We start from the raw sequence: 18,915 nt of genomic DNA on the forward strand, positions 1-18,915 counted from the left end.
TTGTTTTTTATTTCTGCGACACTCTTTGTTCAACCTGTTTGTTTACGAAGCTCGGCGTGTTGCCTGGGTCATGTAAAAATTGGTCGGCGTTGGGGGGGAAACATGTCACAATATTTTGGGAGCGATTGGCTTTTGATCGAATCTTAACCCTTTTGAATTTTGTATCCTGTCGAGTTACATTGATTTCTCTGCCAGATCTACGAAATATAGGCAAGCGAAACATGGTTTTATATGCCGACTACCTGTCTCGTGTTGTGTATGTTACCTGACCACTTGGACTACCGGAATGGTCAGTCGATGAAGAGACATGCACGCATTACGTCGCAATCTAAATGGTCCAAAAAAAATTGCGAAAAGCTATTCAAATAAAGCATTTTCAAAGTTTTTTGAGGTGAACAAAAAAAAAGTAGATTGCACCTGCTAAGCACAGATAATCTGGACTAACCGCGGATTGAACGCGGGACCTTTCCGAGTTACACGTTTAAACATGCGAACGGAAAATCATACCACTAGACCATTAGCCCGCAACACAGTTACTTTAGCGTGCCTTAATTTACTATATGATCTCTTGACTCTTCTTAGATGCACATTGCCCGGTCATATTTGGACATGGTGGACTCTCGGCGTTTCTCTTCACAAAAGAAATGGAAACATCTTTCCATAATAGCCCGCAGCTATTCGTTTTTGGTGCCCTTTTTTGGTGCCAGAGGGTGGCTGAAGCACCTCGCAGATCGGCTCCCGCGGCTACTTACACGCCGACATCTGCCTTGTCATACGAGATGAATGTAGACTCGTCGAGGGACATGTTCACGTAGTGGTCCCGTTGGCCACATTCTGTCCGTCATGATTCAGGCCTTCAAGACCTCGGGCTCCGCCAGCCAGTGGCAGGAAGCAGCATCTTCCGAGTATCCGTGCTTTCAGAGTCCACCGTACACGACAAACAACCTCTCCCTGCATGTCACCGCCGCGCAATCCGCACCATTGGAGACTATGGAACACGGTGCGAGAAAGCGGTGAGATGATGAAAAGCACAGCATAATTGTACCCATAAGCCTTGGCAGCATCGAAAATGGAATGGCTACTTGTGGTGAGATGCGATAGCATGGTGCAAGTGAAAACTGGAACAGATACATCTGAGGCTTTAGCCCATTCTATTTCTCCCATTCTATAGTAGTACCAGCCACAAACATAACCACAAGCACGGCTACCCTTCTTATCAGTGGACCGGTGGCCTGGGTCCGACAGGTTCGGGTTTTCTTGGGGAGCAACGGCCGTGGCATTCCCGCAGGAAAAGCTTGCCGCACCCGACTTGAATTTTGGGTCAGATGAGTTAGCGAGTTGTGCTTTTTCTTTTTCTTTTTTTTTTTTTGGTTCATCATGTGGGACGAAATCAAGACAAGTAAAAGAAAGCAGGAGGAGACTCACAGTTTTGAACTATGCAATCATTCATCCGAAAATGGCACTTGCATGCAGGAGCTATCAGTTTGGTGAGCTTGTCGACGTTGCAGGTGCAGTCAATCGGGCGCACTCTGTCTTTGTCGTCCCGGAGCAAGCCCTTTTGCGGCTGCAGCCGCCTCTCTTCCTCTTCTTCCTCTTCTTCTGCTGCTGCTGGTTCTGCTCTTCCTCCACAGCCATCGGGATTGGCTGCCATGAGCTGGCAGTCCTCGGCGCCAAACGTCTCCTCGCAGAGCGCCTCGACCGCGCTGCCCTCGGCCGCGTCGGCGGCCGCGACGGCGGCCTCGGTGCGGTCCAGCAGCGCGATCTGGACCGCCGTCAGGGTCCCGGCGCGGAGGGCGCGGAAGGCGGCGAGGCGCTCGAGCTGCCGCGGGGCGTACACAGCGCGGTAGGCCTCCCTCGCCGTGTCCTCGTCGACTCGGTCCTTGTCAAATGAGTAGAGAGTGGACGGTATCGAGGACGAGGGCGAGGACGAGGGTGCGGGTGAGGAAGCGGCTCTGACGGCGAGGATGGCGCTGAGGGTGCTGGCGAGGAACGCGATGGTGAGAAGCATGGTTGCGCGCGGACGGGGCGGGCAGGGACAGGACGGACAGACGGACGGACGGGCGGATTTCGGAACGAGCAGACAAGCGGTCTCGTAGGGAATACAAAGCAACTACTCTGGCCGGTCTTTGGGGGGAATGAGGGACGCGAAGTGAGTCCACGATTTGGAGGCACGTACGTTAGTTTTATAGAAGACACTGTTGCAAGGCCACGGTGTCCGAGTTGGCCTCTAAATGTGACTTGTGATCAGGTCTGAAGGTTTCCATAGAGAATCTAGCCCTATTCTTCTCGGAAAGGATAAAAACAAAGATCATTTCTTGCTTAATTAGACTCTGCTCTAAACGTGCACTACGACGGCGGCGTGTAAGTCGAGGCCACTCATTTTAGCTTGCCTCTGTCCAACACGCCAATTCTAGTACTTGTTGCGGCTCCAGCACTCTCCCGATAGTTTGGGATACTGCTTCCTTCCTTCTCCTCTCCCTTGTTGGCCAGGTCTTTTTATGAAATTTTTAACTCGCTGACTGAACGCAGGTTTCTCTGCTGCGGCTGCTACTCCCAGCGAGATGCGTTGGGGACTGCCCTGACTCTGGTCTTTATGTTAAACATTCCTGGTCAGGCACTCTTCTCGATGTCGCGTAAACTTGGACACCAAACTGCTACTCATGTCTCTGTTTTTAGTTCTGTGCGTGTTTAGGTCAAGACTGTTAGTTGCCGTGTGTTGGTATCTAGGCGGCGCGATCTCGCCAAGCTTGGCAAGCCGAAAAAGGGCACGCTACCTGGGACCTATTATATTCCTCGGAAAGTCAAACCATTATTTGAATTCAAAAAGTCTACTAGAAACCTTATCTCCCTTTAAATCAGCAAAGGCTCCCACTCCAGAGCAATGAGAGCTGGCATTGTTGGTTCAAGTTGAAAGCTACTCCACTAATTGACCCCTTGCTTTTGCTTCACGCCACCTAGATCAACTCAGATACACGTACCCTCAAACGCTTTCAAGCGACATTGTACCAGCCATCCCAGGACACGAAAACCACGAACCGGATCACGCTCGCCTCAACAATCTTTCAAAGGTCTGGCCATAACCAGCGCATCCGAGAAAACCCCCGGCGGGTCCGCCTAGCCAGCCCGCTCCCATCATGGCTCCAAACCCCCTAGGTATGAAGCATCTCCGTGTCCAGACTGCCACAAGCACCACGCGCACCATTCCTCATCATCATCATCATCATCATCATCATGGACGTCATCACTGTAGACTGACCCACACTCGCAGATTTGGCGCTCAACGCGCTCCTCTTCGCCGTGCCGCTCGCGCACCTCCTCCTGGCGCCGCACACAAAGGTCGAGGAGTCGTTCAACCTGCAGGCGGCGCACGACGTGCTCGTCTACGGCACGCCCGTGGGCGAGGGCGCGGGCGCCGCCCTCGCCGCGTCCTATGACCACTTTGCCTTTCCCGGCGCCGTCCCGCGCACCTTTACCGGCGCCGTCGTCCTCGCGGGCCTGAGCCAGCCCCTCGTCGCCCTGCTCGGCTTCGGCCGCGCGCAGCTCGTCGTCCGCGGCACCCTGGGGCTTCTCAACGCCGCCTGCCTCGTCGCCTTTCGCCGCGCGCTGGACGCGGCCTTTGGAAAGGCCACCGGCCGTTGGTGGGTTGCCCTTGTGGTCAGCCAGTTTCATCTCATGTTCTATCTGAGCAGGACGCTGCCCAACATGTTTTCCTTTGGCCTGAGTGAGTTCTAGTCTTTTTTCCTCTCCCGTGTCCCCCACCCCTCCCCCCCCCCCCCGAGATGGACGCTGCTGACAAGAGCGCGTATAGCGACGCTGGCCTCTGCGTTTCTCCTGCCCAAGGCCACACCCGCGCTCGCGCGCGCGCGCCAGAGACAGGCCCTCCTCCTTCTCGTCATCTCCGCCGCCGTGTTCCGCTCCGAGACGGCCCTGCTCCTCGGCAGCGTGTGCCTGATGCTGCTCGTCCGCAAGCGCGCCTCCCTCGGGCAGCTCATCCCGCTCGTCGCGGTCCTGTCCCTCGGCGCCCTCGCTCTGACCGTGCCCGTCGACTCGTACTTTTGGCAGCGCATGCCGCTCTGGCCCGAGCTCGCGGGCTTCTACTACAACGCGGTGCTCGGCTCCTCCTCCGACTGGGGCACCTCGCCCTGGCACTACTACTTCCTCTCCGCGCTGCCGCGGCTGCTGCTGAACCCGCTCGCGCTGCCGCTCGCCGCGTTTGCGCTGTGGCAGCCGGCGACGGCGCGCCCGGCCGCGGACCTCGTCGTGCCCAACCTGCTCTTTGTCGCCCTGTACTCGGCGCAGCCGCACAAGGAGGCGCGCTTCGTCTTCTACGTCGTGCCGCCGCTCGCCGCCGCGGCAGCGCTGGGCGCCAACTACGTATTCGCGCGTCGCACCAAGACGCTCGCCCACGCTCTCGTCTCCCTCGCGTTGCCGCTGTCCGTCCTCGCCGCGCTGGCGGGCAGCGTGGCCATGCTGCTCCTCTCCTCTCTCAACTACCCCGGCGGCGACGCTGTCGCGCAGCTCTTCCACCTATCGCGGTCCGCTGCCGCGACGGGCGAGACCGTCTCCGTCCACGCCGACGTCCTCACCTGCATGACGGGTCTCACGCTCTTTGGCCAGAACCCGCACGGCCTGCCTCTCGCTCACGGCGCGCCGTCGCCGCTCCCGCGCGGCATCGCCTCCCCGCCCCCGCCGCTGCTGCTCTTCGACAAGACCGAGGACGAGGCGGAGCTGGCCCGCGCCGACTTTTGGACGCGCTTCGACTACGTCCTCGTCGAGGACCCCAGCAAGGTCACCGGCGGCCAGTGGAGGACGATTGGCGTCGTCGAGGGCTATGACGGCATCGAGCTGCTGCGTCCCGGCGTCGCACCCGGGGGCAGTGACGGCGACATTGACGCCGAGGCTAACCCGCAGGTGGCCAGCCTGCAGCCGCCCGTCCTCGGTCGGGGCCTCGTGGTGCGCAAGGTTCGCAATCTTGTGCGGAGCCTCACGCGCGGCTGGTATGTCGGTCCGCGCATGGCACCGCGCATAAACATCATGCAGCAAATCATGACGCGGCAGAGTGTTGGAATAGAGTCGACAGCATAGAAGCGTTTATAAATTAAAACAAAATGTACCAATAGCAACTCTTTAATCCTGTTTCTACCCTCAGGCGCTTCATCGATTTCGTTGACAACTTTTCTGTATTGTATCGGCAGCGGGCGGTATATATGGAAAAGCAAAAAAGAAAGAAAAAAATAATAACAGAACATGAGTATATATATGTATATACACGCCCAGTTTGAATCGCCCTCCGTCGAATAGGCGTGAAACAAACGTGAACGAGAAAAAAAAACGCCAGAGCTGTCCCGGAACAAACAACTATAAAAGGAATGCAAATAAAAGAAAACTAGGTGCAGGGCCGTTAAATTGACACCCCGTGTCGCTCATCAAGTGAAACCCTCCATCCTGCCCAGCTCCTTACAAGGGCAAATAAGAACCAAAAATCAATCAGAGTACCGCCGACGCACCGCCAGAAAAAGAAAGAAAAGACAAGGCTGCATGTCCAAAACAGTTGCGTGTAGTTCCATGTGCAGGTGGTATCCAATATATCATGTGCCAGGTATTCAAAAGGTGTTCAGGAGCTTCGTCGTAATGGTAAGTCATTGCTACCTTCAATCTGCTTGGTATTTCTGTCGGGGAGAGGGCCATAGAGGGCCTTGTATCGCGCAAGCTCGTCTTGCTGCTGCTTGAAGTGGTCAAAGATGGCCGCCATAGGCGCCCGCAGCTCGTTGAGTTCCTTCAGCACAATGTTGCCCTTGGCTAGGTGGCGCATCGCCAGGGTGGACACGCACGTTTCGATCCTGCTGACCTGGTGCTCCATGAAGTTGACGAGGAACCGCTCCGTTACTTCGCCGCCACGTGATTTCAGACGCTCCATCAACTCCGTCTCCGGCGGCTGCAGGCCCGGGCCACGCACCTCTTCAAGCGTGCTGCATAGCATCTCCAGGCGTAGGCTAATTTTCCACAGCGCCCAAATGTTTTCGGGGTCAAAGGACAGCTCGCCGCCAGGGACGACAGCAGCGGGCTTCTCAAGCTCGTCGCGCCGTTCGTGCTGTGTGTGGTATTCAGTGCGGCCAGCAAGTGCATGGGGATACAAAGAGTAGACGATTTCAGGGTTTTCGAGGCCCTTTAGCTTCTTCTCGCCCATTTCCTTGACTTCAAAGCCTTGCGAACTTAGGCTTCGAAGATCTTTGCGTATACCACTGGCATATGATTCATCGTCGTATCCCTCTTCTGATCCTGCAGAACCAGAACGGTCGACGTCTTGATAATTTTCCAAGCAGCGTTGAATCTCGGAAATAAAGTCAGATGATACGGTAATCTGGCCGCCGTCTGCTACCGCTGAAATACGGGACGCCTTGTTGACCATGGGGCCGAAGTAGTCCATGCGGCGGGTTACTGGATCAGTCTCGCTCACGCAGTCACCGAAGTGGATACCCATACGCACTGACAAGCCCTTGAAGATCAGGGTGTTGTCTTTATCGTACACTGCCTGACCGGACATGGAGCTGAGAATCTCGGAGGGCCAAGTGACCTCAAGAAGCTCGTTCTGCACGGCAAAGCACCAGAGCAACGCGGATGTGGCGGTTGGAAAAGATACCATAAAAGCATCGCCTTCTGTCTTGACTTCATAGCCACCAATACGTCGCAATTGTCTTCGCATGACTTCGTTGTGAAGCTTTATGCCCGATCGCATAGCGCTGGGGTACATTTCCCAGAGTGTGGTAGAATTCTTGATGTCAGTGAAGACAATGGACACATTGCCGGTCGGTGCGGGAATTTCGGCTTCCAGCCGGTTAAGTGACGAATCAAGCACATCCCCTTTGGTTTTGCGGCCTCTTCTCGTAGACAGGACCTGCGCATCATCGGGGACGCCAGACGGGTAGAGCGACATGCTAGTCCCACGGTGCAGTCTGGATCGCTCCATTCTGCGCTTTAGGTCAGCGATGCTGATCATCATGACCATAATCTTGCCCGATGAGCCATAAGCCATGGCTAGATCTCGCAACTTCTGGGCAGCACGCATCAAATCTTGGCGCTCAGACCTAGCAACATCCGTGATCAGGCCGGGGGCGAGGTACTCCCAGAGTTCACTTGTAGCGATGAGGATTATCTCATCGTGTTCTTGAATCGTCATTTGACGAACGTGCGGCGCGGCTTGTACAGCAGGCATCAAGTCGACATATCCGAATGCACGGGAGACTTCCAGCAAGTCGTTGAGGCGGCCATTGCGAGACACCCAACCACCGGCCTCACGGATGCGGGAGCGTTCGCTCGGCTCAGCAGGATCGTGTTTGTGCGTCAGTATTTGATGTTTGCCATCAGTCTGGATGACCATGGCCTGAGCATTGCCAATATTGGCAACATAGAGATCCATGCCTTGCAGATACAAAACAGTGGCAACACCTCCAGAGTTGAGGTCTTCCTTGCTGAGAACAACTGGTTGCGCAGAACCTCTGTGCGACTTCTTGGGACGGTCTTCCGCGTGCTGCACGGCAATAGAGACGAGATCTTTGTTAAGAGAAAGAAACGCTCGGCGCAGAGCGTCTACCGGGGTTTCACTTTTGCGTGTCTTGAGAGCCTTCAGCTCCATGGCGAATATATGGCCAAAGTTCTCATGTAAATACTTGGCAATCTTAGACCCGCCACTGGACAGTGCTTGGCCGTCAAACAGGCCGAGAAGCATTTCCGTGTCTGAAGAGTTGAATCGGGGTACAACCAGATCCACGGTAGACAGGTGCTCGTTCTTGCCGAGAGTATCGGCCATACCGTAGGGGAGGTGCCCGGCCAGAGAGCCAGATGTACGCACTCGCTTGTCCTCGCTTTGATCAGGAATACTGGGCTGCGTTAGCGTAACATCCATCAATCCCAAAACTCGGAGATTAAGCAGTCTGCTGAAGTCGGTGTACTCCTCGCGATTCACAGCTCCAGGGCCGCCGGGACCCCACGCAGTTTGTTTGATCTCCAGTCGCTTGTTGCCCGACAGGTTGAGATATCGCAAGTTCGGGTTCAAGTTCCAGTTCCAGTCATACGGAACGTTGGAAATATTGTATTTGAGCGAGTTATTGCCACAGTCGAGAACAGCCAGCTTCTTGGCCCTGGAAATATCAGCTGGTAGGTTGGTGAACTTGTTTCCGTTAATATATAGAGCTTGGAGCAAACTTGTTTCCTCCAAGTCATCGGCCGGCAGCGTTGTCAGGCCATTGCCAGAAAGATACAGTTCAACGAGCTGCGGCCAGCTCTTGATGGATCGTTGAGGCATGTCGCCAATCTCTTCATTGTAGGATAAATTGAGGACGCGGAGTTCGTTGAGCATCGTAATTTGGTCAAAAACGTCGTCATCCAATCGATTGTCCGCAAGAGACAGGTTACGAAGCGATCCCGCAAATGTATTTGTGAACCTCGATGACAGTCCAGAGTCCTTTCTAGAGGTGGACGGCGGAGGTGTAACAGTGGATGAAGTAGTCTGCGAAGCTGCTCGTGAGACCACGGACGTTTTACGCCCGCCCTTGCCATACACAGATACTACAGAGCTCTTGCGATCGGGGCCGCTGGGGGCTGGAGACGGGCCAACACTCAGCAGAGTGCTGGAAGCCTGACTTGGGCGTCGATCGTCCACAAGTTCCTCTGTGCTTGGTGTGGACGAGAGTGGCACAAGTGGGCCTGTTCTGCCGTTTTGAGAGGGGGGCGGTCCTGCCGAGTCTTCACCAGGAACGCGAGGCGGACGGGACGCTGGTTTCGGAAAGTTATCCAGGACGTTGGACGATGCGTTTAGAATTTCAAGCTTGTTGGCCCACCAAATTTCCATTGGAAGTTTCGAGATATTGTTTCCTCGTACATCCAGCACCCTGAGTTCGGTGAGACATCCGATCTGCGGGGGCAGCTCGCCAACAGAGTTGTTGGCGATGCTGAAATGCTCCAGTCGGCTTAACGCTCCGAGCTGTTGTGGCAACGACACGAAATAATTCTTGTCAAGCACCAGCTGCTCTAGGTTCATCATGTGCGCGAATGCTGAATCAATGCTTGCCAACTGGGCGTGAGAGAGGTTGAGGGTCTTGAGAGTAGGCACAGGTGCAACAATTTCGAACTTATTCAAAGGATTGGAGTTGAGCTTGAGTAAACGAATGCGTTCAAAACCACCCACAAAGGATGAGATTTGGTTGTGGGCAGCGTACAGAATTTCCAATTTCGGTAGTTCCGAGATGACATCAATGTTGGTGATGTGGTTGTACTTGACGTCAAGCTCACGCAGGCTAATCAGATCCCGGAACGTCTCAGGCACCTCGCTGCCCAGTCGGTTGTTGGTGATTAGCAGCTTCTCGAGATTCTTCAGCTGCCCAATCTCGTCAGGTAGTTCGCCGATGGAATTGAAGCTAAGATCCAGGTCGACCAAGCTCTGCAGCTCGCAAATGAAGCGTGGAAAGGTATCCAGAAAGTTGGAAGAGATGTTGAGGGTTCGAAGAGCCTGGTAAGCGTTGAAGTACGGCGGAATATGCGTCAAGCGGTTGTTGGCGAGGTTCATCTTTAACAGTCCCGTTAACGTATCCAGCTCAGCATTGTCCAGTTGCTCCACGCGGTTGTTGGAGACGTCGAGATACGTGAGTTTCGCTGCTCTGCAGAGGCTGAGAGGCAGCTTTCTCGCTTCATTATTGTTGAACTTGATGTCTCGCAATTGCTTGCACGACTGGATAAAATCTCGCGGTACATCGAGCGACAGGTTGCGCGATAGATTGAGGGAAATGATATCTGCTGCTTTGAGGTAAAGAGAAATAGGAATTGTGACAAGGTTGCGGGCAGACAAGTCGACATAATTGAGTTTTTGTTGTTGCGACATGCCGAGATCCATAGTTCTAGCGTGGAAGTCGCTCTCACGTGCTGACAGGAACATGAAGCGGCATAGATAGCCGTTGTCCTCTCGGCCGAGATCCTCGATTCTATCCTTTTCTTCGTAGCCAACTTGCTGAAATAGGCGCTTTTGAATTAGTAATGGCCTATCTTGCGGCGTTAGAACGCGAATCAAGTCGTGCTTTTTCATTATAATGTTATAGTTCTCGAGACCGTCGGCAACATAAGTTTTCTTCATGACTTGGGTGATGACGTCGCTGACAGTAGAGTCAAGAGGCATTGCATGCGTCAAGAAGGTGCCGTCGGATCGGAATATGCGGATACAATATGGCGAGAGCTTTTCTTCCGGATGAGGTGGGCACACGACTTCTTCAGCCTCAGGGGCCTCCTCAGTTTTATCCTCGGTATTGCGACGCACCGCCCAGCTATCAGGCGCGTCCCACTGCCCCTTGGGGTCAGGTGGGCTACCAGTGTCGATATCCCCTTCCAAGCTCTTAAGGAAGGACGCATCTAAGGGTGTAAGAGGGGGCGGCTTGGTGAGAATGCCTTCCATGTCGTTGAGATTAGTATCGAGATGATAGACGTGGCCGGCGGCCCGGTGCTCAGTCGGTCCGATCGGCTCCTCGTTGTAGTCAGGATGTCTAAAGTTTCGACTCTTTTTGGAGGAGAATGGGAATTTGTTATTGAATGTGGTCGATCGGGGGGGGCCGGCGTCCGGCGTGCCAGCGCTCCATTCGGGCGGGATCGGTGAAGGCGTTTCGGTACGCCCAAAGTCAGCCTTGGAGCGTTTGTTGGACAGAGACTTTGTCGATTGAGGTAAATCTCGCAACCTGGAGCCGTTCTCATCCCTGTCCTTGTGCCGTCGCAGGCGCCCCAAAAAGCCGCGCTTGGGGTGTCCGGGCGATGCATGACCATCTGTCTGGCCGGTGCGTGAGGGGGGCACACTGCTGGCGCTGGGGGTCGGGCTTTGGGCCCTCGATCTCGTCTTGTACATGGCCGAGGCCATTCCCCGGTCGCGGGTGTGCTGCAGACTAGTGGTAGAGTCTTCTCGGCTTGTTGTCGGTCTCAGCGTGCGGGGATCATCGTTACTCTTGTTGTTTCGGTGATGATTATGGTGGTGGTGGTGGTGGTGGTGGCCTGGCAAGATGGAGTGACCAGATCTGGCGGAGGAGGAGGATTTGGGCGGGGGTTCGCGAGAGGAACCTTCATTGATGTATCGCTCCCGATCAGGCCCAGTCATAGTATCCCTTACGGGGGCTTCGCCATAACGTGCAATATCCTGTTTGATTGCGAGTCAGAAGTTGTGATAGGTGTCACGGGTGCCACGGAAGCTAGAAAGGTGCAAAGGAGAACGCAGCAGCAGCGGATGGGCAATTTGGCGGTTCGCGCCAACTGGGTCAGGAGTCTGTCGGGGCGCAATGAGCCGGCGAGGGGCAGATTAAGCGCCTGGCGGACCTTGCTCGCCGGCATAATAATATGGGGAAATAAGGACTAAAAAAAAGGCCGTCCTTTTGGACTGGATTTTCCTGTTTCCTGATCGTTTTCAAGGTTGCACTTACCGTGTTATCTTGATAGAGAAATGGTACCACCTCGGGCGCGGGTACGGGGGTCCTCGGACGGGATGAAGTGGGTGACGCTTCTCTGTCGGTAGCATTCGAATGCTGGCGCTCCTGGCCAGGCCGCGTGTGGCTATAAGAGCGCGAGCGCTGCTCTTTTGCTATTGAACCTGGCAAGCTGCTTTCTGAACTATCGCGGCCGGGGAACTCTTCGCCAAAGAAACCCTGGAGCTTACGAAATCCGCCCCGTGGTACGCTAGCTTTGGATCCTTGGCTGCTGGCCGTGGTTGCCACGCTAGCTGCAGACGGCCTCCTTCCATCATGATTATAGTAAATAGCATCGGGCGCGTCGTAGCTGACTGACAGCTGGCCTGTGCGAGAGGCCGATGGGGGCAGAGCCGGGGACGCTTGGTGGGACGCAACGGAGAGGCTATCGGTAGAATCGTTGTAAAAGCTCATGGGCAGTGAATTAGAGTGGCCGCCAGGCGCGGAGCTGCTATGGGACATCCAAGGCGCAACATGAGAAGCCGGGGCGCTATTGTTGGGAGTCGAATTGCCGGCTCGGGGTTGGTCGAGGACGGCTAGGTCGCGGCGATAATTGTTGAAGTCGCCGAAACGGCGCTCGTTGTTTGAGTTGGCGGAGGCGGACGACATGGCGCCTCTAGAAGCGACAGTCGACGAGGTAGGCGAAACTTGCGAGTCATCTCTGGAGGGGGGGCGAGAGGGTGTAAGTAATGGATGGTTTTGCGAGGTTGGCAGAGTGGTAGTTGAATATTTTCCACCTTCTTACCTGGATAGAAGAGGGGTCCTGTCGATGCTGAGACGCGAGGGAACGTTGTGGCGCGAACCGCCAGGCGGGATAGGCGTTGGCGTGGTGGGAATTATCGTGACAGAGGAGGAACGCGTGCTGCCAGAGTAGAGACTGTTGGTTGAAAGGGAGCCGTGGGCAGTCGCAGAACCGTCGTTCTCGGACATCATCACAAGCCTGTGGCAACGGCCAAGGCCATATCCTTGAGATGAGCCGGGCCCAGGGTGGCAGCCGGGGGGGTCGTGCGTCTCTGAAGGCGATTGACTAGCTAAGGGAGCTACGTCGACATGCTGGTCAAGGGTTGGCGACAGGGCTGGAAGAAGCCAGGATGAGGCGACGTTGAAGACGGGAGCACGAATCGCAAGGCGAGTGTTGAAAGGATGGTTTCGGGCACGACGATGATCAGAGCCGATGGGAAGAGAGGCGAAGACGTGGTATGCAAGTTTTTGCTTTTCGGCTTGCCGGGGTGTTTGGGGCGAAGAAGCTATTGATGGATGACTGGCGCTTGGGGTGGGCTGGAAGCGGGCAGCGGGCAGCGGGCAGCGGGTGGGCAGGCGAAATTTACAGGCTACAAGACAGCTGGAGCAGGATGTGGTATGCCTTGTTTGCCTACCAGCACAGTTTATTGCTTGGGCGAGTTGGCGAGTACGGCTGGCTTTACAGTGATTGACAGAGAGTGTCAGTTGGCAGGCAGGGAGCTGGTCTGGTGGGTTCAGCAGCCAAAGTGGGTGGCGGGCGCTAATAGTTAGTGGGTAATCCGCCAAATGTAAGTAGTGGGCAGCCTGGTGAATGGAAGTCAATGGATCATCCGGCTATTAGCACTTACCTAGCTCAAGTACCTACCTACCTTAGTAGGTACCTTCGTGCCAGGTTGCTGGGCACATTGGGTACCTAGGCAGCTAGGTAGCTTGAGCTCTGCTTGATGAACGCAGCCCTAAGCAGGCAAGTACCTAAGCATCCCCAAGATTGATAGTGCAAGGGAGAGGTACCTGCCTAGCAGCCGTAGCACTTAGGTGTTACCAATCATATATACTCGATGGAAGTGAAAATGTAGCAACAAGTAACCGGGGAAAAAAATTCTCATTTGAGATGCAATTGCCCAACGACCCCTGACAACTATCAAACAAGGGTGCCATGATGGTGAGATGGCCTTATCTCACTCACCCAGTCGCACTACTCAGTACTCAGTAAGTAAACGAAAAGAAGAGAAAATTCCTGCCAGGCAAGCAAGTACCCCCCTGTCGGAAACACGCCCCTCTCTGCCCGGTTGGTAGCCGAGCAGCTCCCTTACCTTAGAGTATGCCTACGGATAGGAGGTAGGCTCTTAACCTACACGCCTAGCCCAAAAACGGTCCTCACAACTCAACCACCAACTCGCACGCAAACGCCCTCATTTCTGACTACCACGATTACCACCCTACCAACCAATGAATGCCTCCAGGCTTTCCTGCAAATCACATCATCAATCTCCCTCCATCCAGCATCTTGCACCCACCAGACGGCGTTCAGCCACTCGCATACTTCACCTCGCGCAGCCCGATTTCTCACGCTACGCGCCGGGTTCGCTGCTTTTGAGTCGGTTTTGACACGTTGCTATTCGAGATGCCCTTTTGACTCCGTGAAACGTTGGCTGCTTCTCACTCTGCTGCCTCGGTAGGTCGCCGAACGTTACCGCCGCTGCTGCTGCGACACGGGCGAGTCTATGCACACCGAGGCCCGAAATAGGTCGTCCCTCCATTCTCCCTCGTCTCTGCGCTGAGTGCACCTCAAGTGCCGGGTTGAGAGCGGTACTTTGTACTTCCAAGGAGTAATGTCTCGGCCCGCTGGTGGTTAAAATTGGAATCGCCGCAAAATTGGTCTCTCTACTCGTTGTACTCGGAGGGGCGGGCCAATCGCGGAAAGCTTGCTGACCACCCCCGACAGCCAGTCAAACTCCAGTTTCCCACCCTCGCCGTCACGTCGACGACAGCAGGCTGAGCCTCCAGCGCCCGTTGATACCATCTCGGCGCTCTGGCCACCATCGGATTCGACCTCGCCCGACAGCCTTCATCGTTACAGGCCCCCTTTGCCCCTCTCTCCTGCAAGTCGGCTAGGCAGCCATTTGACTAGCGGATTACTACTGGTGGAGAGCCGATGAGGGGGCGATCGTGGAGCGACATTGGTGCGTGCAGCTCGGGTTGGGCAGACTTGACCCGTCTCCAGGGTCTCCTCCGACCTCCTCTGTACCACAATACGGGGCTGCTGAACCGCCAACTCACAACCTGCCGAGCACCAAGTGACTTGCCGCCACCGTCCGTATTTTACGTCTCAGCTGGGCCCATAAGTAAGTAGGTGATCACTTGCTTTGGCTGGGTGGCTGGCTCGCGTCGAGCTAAGCCAAGCCCACTTGGACAAGTCTGTCCATCAACCGGAACTACCAGTACTGCTTCTACTCAGTAGCCGCGCGGACCAAAACTTTGTGAAGATGACATTTTCGTGCTCCACGATTTGTGTTAAAAGTGACCTATGCAACAACCTGTACTCTGGAGTACGTATATACATCTGACAAAATACTACCTGACTCAGGTGTCGGACTCCAATTACCCTACACTAGCTTCACAGGATTGAGCCATAGCTGGCTGTTTGCTGTTATCCCTCGTGTTTACACGAGACCTTGTGTCAGATAGTGTGTGAATTTCCAGTGATTTTATTAAAGTCCAAACGTGCACTAGGTTCAACCTTGCACCTACACCCCATGACCAGCGCGGAGATGGTGCATCTTAACTCACCGACGGGGGAGAGCAGAGTGACCCCTGCAGCCATCATCAGACAGAGATGAGAAAAGCTGCGTATAAGCAATCCACTCAACAGATTGAGCAGAACTTGTACACGCCATAGTGTGAGGATTGTACCCAGGGTTGCGTTCCTTTTGGTGACTCAACAATTCATTTTACATTTGAAAACGCTCATTCCAAAACGGGATTGCTATCGACGGCGGGATTATGATTCGATATATTGCATTACACGCTATTTCGTCGAATAGTCAAATCTGCAACTGCTGTTCTGGTCCCTGAAATTCTGCCACGCCAAATGAGAAAAAGCATTCATCATGGTTGACTATAGCAAATGGGTACGAACCGTATACTTGGAAATAGCTTCAGGCTAACAACCAACAGGATAGCATTGAGCTCAGTGATGACTCGGACACGGCGACACATCCCATACATAGCAAATCGGCGCTCAAGCAGACAAAGCAGAAGCGAGTGCATTACCTCAGGCGAGAGCGCAGCTCTCGAATCAATAATTTAAGATGTGAGGAAGCTACCAATAGTGAGCTTCTTCGACGTCTACGAGGAGCAGCAGGCATCCTGAAAGAAAAACCCCCGGGTGCACAGACATGCCAAGAGATGCTGTCCCTGGCTGTTGCACAGACAGCACCCGCCTCTGTGAACAAGATACACCACCTGGGCCAAGCACGGCCGGCTCACCGACCATTGCCTCCTCAGAAACGCTGAAATCGATCGTCATCAGAACTGCCCAAGCCTCTGCTGCGAAAATGGTGGAGAAGCCGGAATTCTCGCTGGCCATCTTGGAAGCAGTCGAGTTGCACTGTAAAGGCATAGTGCTTCGACAGGAAGCAATCGCGAAGCAGCTCAAACGATGCGAGTCTACCAAGATTACTAGTGAGTGTTATCGTGTTACAATCGACGGTTCAAGTATTAGCAAATTTGCTGCAAGTTCGGCGCCGCCAGCTCGAAGCGTCGAGACTGAACGAGGGCCACCGGATCATGGGTCGCGCAGCTCTTTTCGGACTTTGAATCTAGTTTCGCAGTTTGCACAGGTGGATTCCGCGAATTATCAAGCGAGCGAGGCTTTCATCGTCTTGCACCGCGAAATTATGCAAGACCAGGCGATCCATGAGTTGCTGCGCCGCGCCCACGACGCCAGCGGCGCGGGCCAGGACGCGCTTGCGTACCGTCGTGTATGTCGGGCAATGGTGTTGCAATGGTGCCGCTCGCTCGGCGGAGATGGTGTGGCCATCTTCTTTCGTCGTATTGCCACCAGGCACCAAGCGCGGGAGAGCTTCCTTAAAGAGGTGGCTGACAAGTTCCGTCGGATGCGAGCAGCCCCGGCCAAGTGGTAGCCAGCTGTGTCTACAGCCTTGGCAGTGCAGCAGGCGGACGGATAGTTCACGCTTAATGATACAGGATCCTAAATTTTTGCAAGATACGCCTCCTCAGGAACACGTACCGCTTCTCGTGAACTGCTCAACCGGTCCTTGACAGCATGTCGGTCCGGGATGCCAATTAGCGGACCTTAAACTGGGTAACAAATGCGGAGAGAGAGCCTAGGGCCGCCATCGCAGAGGATCAATTCTTGAATTCTGCCCAATGATAGGGGGATGAACGAAGAAAATCAAGGTCATGTAGGCATTGCATCCAAATGGCCCGATGACCCTTTGGGCCCCGACGCCACGGCGAAGCTCTCCCCGCTGCAGCATGAGGGGCGACCGGCTCCGGAGCACGATGCGGTTCTAGCTACCCACCGGCGCCAGTGTTTGGTATTTAAAGACGGCCCTCCTCCCGTGTTACTATTTGATGAGGCCAAGCTTTTTATTTTTTCAAGTTCCAAAACAAGACCAAGACTCCTTGCAATGCCTGGACAAAACGATCAGCTCAGAACTTGGTGGAAGGAGAGCTCCGTATACCAAATTTACCCGGCATCTTTTCAAGACTCTAACGGGGACGGTGTCGGAGATCTCAAGGGCATAATTTCACGCGTAGACTATCTCAAGGAGCTCGGCGTGGATATTGTATGGCTGTCTCCAATCTTTAAGAGCCCGCAGATTGACATGGTATGCGCATGGCACCGTCTCAAGAGAGAGAGAGAGAGAGACAAAGGAGCTGACAGATCAGGGCTACGATGTCAGCGACTACCGTGCGATTCATCCGCCGTATGGTGACATCTCTGACGTCGATGAACTCAGGGATAAGCTCCACGAGCGCGGAATGAAGCTTGTACTGGATCTAGTCATGAACCACACCAGTGACCAGCACGAATGGTTCCAGGAGTCCCGCAAATCCAAGGACAACCCATACCGCGACTGGTACATCTGGCGCCCGCCGCGCTACGATGCCCAGGGCAACAGACAACCGCCAAACAACTGGGACAGTCACTTCCAAGGTATGCATGAATCAAAGTGCCTTGGCCGGCTTAGACGCCCCGCTCACATGGGCTTGCAGGAAGTGCTTGGGAGTACGACGCGGCGACGGAGGAGTACTACCTACGCCTCTTTGCCCGCGAGCAGCCCGACCTCAACTGGGAGAATCCTGACGTGCGCAAGGCGTGCTACGACACGACGCGCTTCTGGCTCGACCGCGGCGCCGACGGTTTCCGCATCGACGTCATCAACTTTATCAGCAAGGACCAGCGCTTCCCGGATTCGGACAAGAAGTTCCTCAAGGGCACCGAGTACTACGCGTGCGGCCCCCGTCTCCACGAGTACCTCAAGGAACTGGGCGCGATCCTCAAGGAGTACGACGCGTTTAGCGTGGGCGAGATGCCGTGTGTCCACGACGAGAGGGAGCTCATCAACGCCGTCGGCGCAGACCGCGGCGAGCTCAGCATGATTTTCCACTTTGAATTGTAAGTGGTACACATTGGTCCAGGGCTATTGGGCACTCCTCCTCCTCCTCTTGCGAGCTTCTTTCTTTTTCTTTTCTTTTCTTTTCTTTTTTTTTTATATTTTGACCTTGTTGTTGACAACAATACCCGCAGCATGGATCTCGACCACGGCACAGATGGCAAGTTTTCGCCCAAGGACATCTCGCTCGGAGAGATCAGGAAGACGGTCAACAAGTGGCAACGATTCATGTACGACAACAACGGCTGGAACGCCCTATATCTGGAAAACCATGACCAACCGCGCGCCATCAGTCGCTTCGCCAGCGACGCCCCTGAGCACCGCGTGGCCAGCTCTAAGCTCATTGCCATCTTCATGGCATTCCAAGCCGGCACGCCGTTTGTCTACCAGGGCCAAGAGATTGGTATGACCAACGTACCCGAAGACTGGCCAATGGAAGAGTACCAGGACATTGACTGCCTCAACCACTGGAAGTGAGTCACTGCCGCCCCCCTCCTCCCCCAAGCTCGTGGATAGTAGAAGTCGACTGACAACCACCAGCCTCCATAAGGACTCGGCCAACGAGGAGACAAAGGCCTCTTTCAAGAAGGAGTACCAGCAAAAGTCGCGCGACAACGCTCGCACACCCATGCAGTGGGACGGCACCCCGCAAGGCGGCTTCACCACCGGACGGCCCTGGATGCGCGTCCACGACAACTACCCGCAGGTCAACGCTGCCGCGCAGGTCCGCGACCCGGACTCGGTGTACAGCGCCTACCGCGAAGTGCTGCGTCAGCGCAAGGCCCGCAAGGACATTTTTGTCTACGGTGACTTTGCCGTTCTCGACGAGGGCCACGACAAGGTGCTCGCCTACACTCGCACCGCCGCCAACGGCGACACGGCGCTCATTGCCTGCAACTTCTCCGCCGCCGCGGTGACGTGGCCGATTACTGCCGGCAGCCCGCGCGAGGTTATTTTCTCGCCGACGGGCAAGACGACGACGGATGTCAAGGGACAAGTCCAACTCGGCCCATACGAGGCCATTGCCCTTTTGTTGTAAAAAA

The 18,915-nt window shown here is 54.9% G+C and overlaps 6 protein-coding genes and 1 non-coding gene across 7 annotated transcripts; 4 read left to right on the forward strand and 3 right to left on the reverse strand.

The window, feature by feature from the left end:
- Nucleotides 1–436: 436 nt before the first annotated feature.
- On the reverse strand, nucleotides 437–524 carry V2A60_001025. Its single transcript has one exon. It is a non-coding gene; the product is annotated as a tRNA-Ala (tRNA).
- Nucleotides 525–843: 319 nt separating this feature from the next.
- V2A60_001026 (uncharacterized protein) lies at nucleotides 844–1,017 on the forward strand (the record flags this gene model as incomplete). The annotated part of the gene is made up of 1 exon (XM_083252391.1): nucleotides 844–1,017. The coding sequence occupies one exon, from the start codon at nucleotides 844–846 to the stop codon at nucleotides 1,015–1,017; it is 174 nt and encodes a 57-aa protein (XP_083108517.1).
- Nucleotides 1,018–1,446: 429 nt separating this feature from the next.
- Nucleotides 1,447–2,008, reverse strand: V2A60_001027 (uncharacterized protein; the record flags this gene model as incomplete). Its single annotated transcript, XM_083252392.1, has 2 exons — nucleotides 1,447–1,476; nucleotides 1,529–2,008. The coding sequence occupies 2 exons, from the start codon at nucleotides 2,006–2,008 to the stop codon at nucleotides 1,447–1,449; spliced, it is 510 nt and encodes a 169-aa protein (XP_083108518.1).
- Nucleotides 2,009–3,134: 1,126 nt separating this feature from the next.
- Nucleotides 3,135–5,085, forward strand: V2A60_001028 (dolichyl-P-Man:Man(7)GlcNAc(2)-PP-dolichol alpha-1,6-mannosyltransferase; the record flags this gene model as incomplete). Its single annotated transcript, XM_083252393.1, has 3 exons — nucleotides 3,135–3,153; nucleotides 3,269–3,721; nucleotides 3,809–5,085. The coding sequence occupies 3 exons, from the start codon at nucleotides 3,135–3,137 to the stop codon at nucleotides 5,083–5,085; spliced, it is 1,749 nt and encodes a 582-aa protein (XP_083108519.1).
- A 529-nt stretch (nucleotides 5,086–5,614) lies between these two features.
- V2A60_001029 (adenylate cyclase) lies at nucleotides 5,615–12,416 on the reverse strand (the record flags this gene model as incomplete). The annotated part of the gene is made up of 3 exons (XM_083252394.1): nucleotides 5,615–11,164; nucleotides 11,445–12,147; nucleotides 12,232–12,416. 3 exons carry the CDS (start codon nucleotides 12,414–12,416, stop codon nucleotides 5,615–5,617), a joined length of 6,438 nt encoding a protein of 2,145 aa, XP_083108520.1.
- Nucleotides 12,417–15,337: 2,921 nt separating this feature from the next.
- V2A60_001030 (uncharacterized protein) lies at nucleotides 15,338–16,372 on the forward strand (the record flags this gene model as incomplete). Its single annotated transcript, XM_083252395.1, has 3 exons — nucleotides 15,338–15,358; nucleotides 15,405–15,558; nucleotides 15,660–16,372. 3 exons carry the CDS (start codon nucleotides 15,338–15,340, stop codon nucleotides 16,370–16,372), a joined length of 888 nt encoding a protein of 295 aa, XP_083108521.1.
- Nucleotides 16,373–16,882: 510 nt separating this feature from the next.
- On the forward strand, nucleotides 16,883–18,911 carry V2A60_001031 (glycoside hydrolase superfamily; the record flags this gene model as incomplete). The annotated part of the gene is made up of 5 exons (XM_083252396.1): nucleotides 16,883–17,083; nucleotides 17,145–17,412; nucleotides 17,472–17,874; nucleotides 18,007–18,345; nucleotides 18,413–18,911. The coding sequence occupies 5 exons, from the start codon at nucleotides 16,883–16,885 to the stop codon at nucleotides 18,909–18,911; spliced, it is 1,710 nt and encodes a 569-aa protein (XP_083108522.1).
- Between the last annotated feature and the right edge of the window lie 4 nt (nucleotides 18,912–18,915).

The sequence above is a fragment of the Cordyceps javanica genome, chromosome 1 (assembly GCF_051103115.1).
Source record: "Cordyceps javanica chromosome 1, complete sequence".
NCBI lineage: Eukaryota > Fungi > Ascomycota > Sordariomycetes > Hypocreales > Cordycipitaceae > Cordyceps > Cordyceps javanica.